General features: G+C 61.5%; 1 protein-coding gene across 2 annotated transcripts in view; it reads right to left on the reverse strand.

Moving 5' to 3' along the window:
• Positions 1-2,082, reverse strand: part of MARCHF10 (membrane associated ring-CH-type finger 10) — a 45,146-nt gene continuing 43,064 nt past the window's right edge. For both annotated transcript variants that reach the window (XM_077780416.1, XM_077780415.1), the window contains exon 8: positions 1-118. In XM_077780416.1, coding sequence (XP_077636542.1) covers positions 72-118 — 47 coding nt within the window. In that variant the 3' untranslated portion in view covers positions 1-71. The remainder of the gene's footprint in view (positions 119-2,082) is intronic.

Consider the following 2,082-nt stretch of genomic DNA (forward strand, 5'->3'; position numbering starts at 1 on the left):
GGGCACATGGGGTCGTAGAAGAAGCGGCTGTGGGGCGGTGTCTTTGCGGAGCTCCCGGACCAGCTCCCTTGCTAGACAACGTGGCTGCTGCTTTCACTTCCATCCCCCAGCTCGGAATCTGGAAAGGAAAAAGGTGTCTCAGGCTGTGGAGCCATGGTGGACAGCGACATCCCTCAGCGGGGGTGTGGCTGGGCTTCCCCTCCTGCCCCCACCCCAGCACCTGTGCCCGGGCATTCACATATGCACACACACACACTCTCTCAGTCACTCACTCACCTACTGCCAGACACACACACACACACACACACACACTCACTCACTGAAGTGCTGGCAACACTGGGAACCCTCGAATGCCCCTGGGGCCTTCCAGCCAGGCCAGCACAGAGGGGACTGTGAGCCCCTCAACAAAAGCACCTTAGTCCACATCCTCACCTGACCCGTGCGGCAAATGTTTGCAGACTGAATCCTTGGAGGAGCCTTGCCGCCTCTCAGGGTAATGGTCCCCCATAAACCCCCACTTGCTTAGCTGGGCATGGGAGAGGGTTGACCTAGGTCTTTAAGAAATCTTTCAGAGATCAAATGGCTGGAGGTAGAGGGTCCTGTGATGGAAGGACAGGGAGCAAAGAGGTGGTGGGGTGGCAGTGGGGGCCGTGTGGAGGAGGTGGAGTATGGGGGGTCATCTTTATTCTTGGGGGAGCTCTTGGTCTCAATATACGTTTCCCATTGGCATGAGCAAGTGCTCCCTGACTTCTGTGGAAACCACTGAGGAAGGGCAGGGGGTAGGAGCAATTGACAGCCCCCACCCCCACCCCCAGTGCCTACCTGGGCCCTCTGTGCCTCTGTCTTTGCTACAAGGAAGCCCCAGCCCACGAGCTGTCCCTGTGCCCTGGCCTATTCTGTCCATTCCCCCAAAGCTAGTTGCCTTGACTTGCACCTATGGGGGTGAGGTAGGTGGTCTGGCCCAGCCTTTCATCTGGACTTTCAAGCCTGCACCTGTCCACACCTGTACAGATGGCTGCAGGAGGCATTGTTCCCCTCCAAGGCCTCGGACTTGGCTGTGGTGACAGTCATTTGTGCCAGCTGGGAAGTGCCTGTTAGGGGGGCTGGGTCACAGAGCCATATGGCAAGTGGTGGAACTTGGGCGCACCCACTCAGGAACTGCCTTTACCTCGGTGCTACTGGTGGCATTTGTGTGCTCCAGGTACAGGGGAGGGGGGAGCCCAGGGGGAAGGTTGGCATGGACCCCACAGACCCTCAAAGAGGTTGGCGTCTCCTTGTGCCACCTGGTAGGCCCCTATGTTTTGTCTTTTTCCTCCCTTTTCACCTAAACTGAGCTAGGGCAGCAGGTCACAGGTGTGACTCGGTTCTGGCAACCCAGCTTAACTAACTGCTGCCAAGCAGGTGAGCCAGGCCAGGCTGCTGGGAAGCAAAGGAGAATGTGGCCAGAGGAAGATGGGAGGCTTGTGCATCTGCCTCTGGCTGCCCCGACTTGTCTTGATCTTGGCCCCCGATGGCGGCCAGCCAAAGTGCGGCACCTGGCCAGCATGCCAAGATCGCCCCTCTGTGCAGGATCCTCCTCCACTGGGGCTGTACCCCCCAGGGTCGGGAATGGTGGAGGGAGAGGACCTAGACCCAAATTTCCAGGGGAGCACTGGCTGGCCCCCGCGTTGGGGCGGATCCTAACAGCTAGTCCCAGCTTCCTAGAGGGGAGGGCAAGTGATGATCAGCGGGACCATCTGCCTCTGAGCTACGCAGGGGGGCAGCAGCGCAGCGCCAGGCACTTGCAGGGAGGGCTCTCGCAGGCCTCGGTGGAGACTCGTTTTTTAAAGCAGCGCCCCAGGGATGCTCTTCTCTCGCTCTCCGGAGGGGGCAGGCTGCGGCCCGGGTGAGGCAGCCCCCAGACTCCCGGGGAAAGGCTGCGTCCCCGGGACCGCGGGGCGACAGCGGTCCGCGCTGGGCACTAGGGGTCGCCGCCGCCCAGCCCAGTCCAGTCACCAGGCGTGCGGGCCGCGGGTTTCCCGGGATCAGGAAGAGCCGCCGGCGCCTCCGGGGCGGGAGCTGGGAGGGGCGCCTCCGCCCTGC

This window comes from Crocuta crocuta, unplaced genomic scaffold (assembly GCF_008692635.1).
Source record: "Crocuta crocuta isolate KB4526 unplaced genomic scaffold, BGI_CrCroc_1.0 scaffold288, whole genome shotgun sequence".
Lineage (NCBI taxonomy): Eukaryota > Metazoa > Chordata > Mammalia > Carnivora > Hyaenidae > Crocuta > Crocuta crocuta.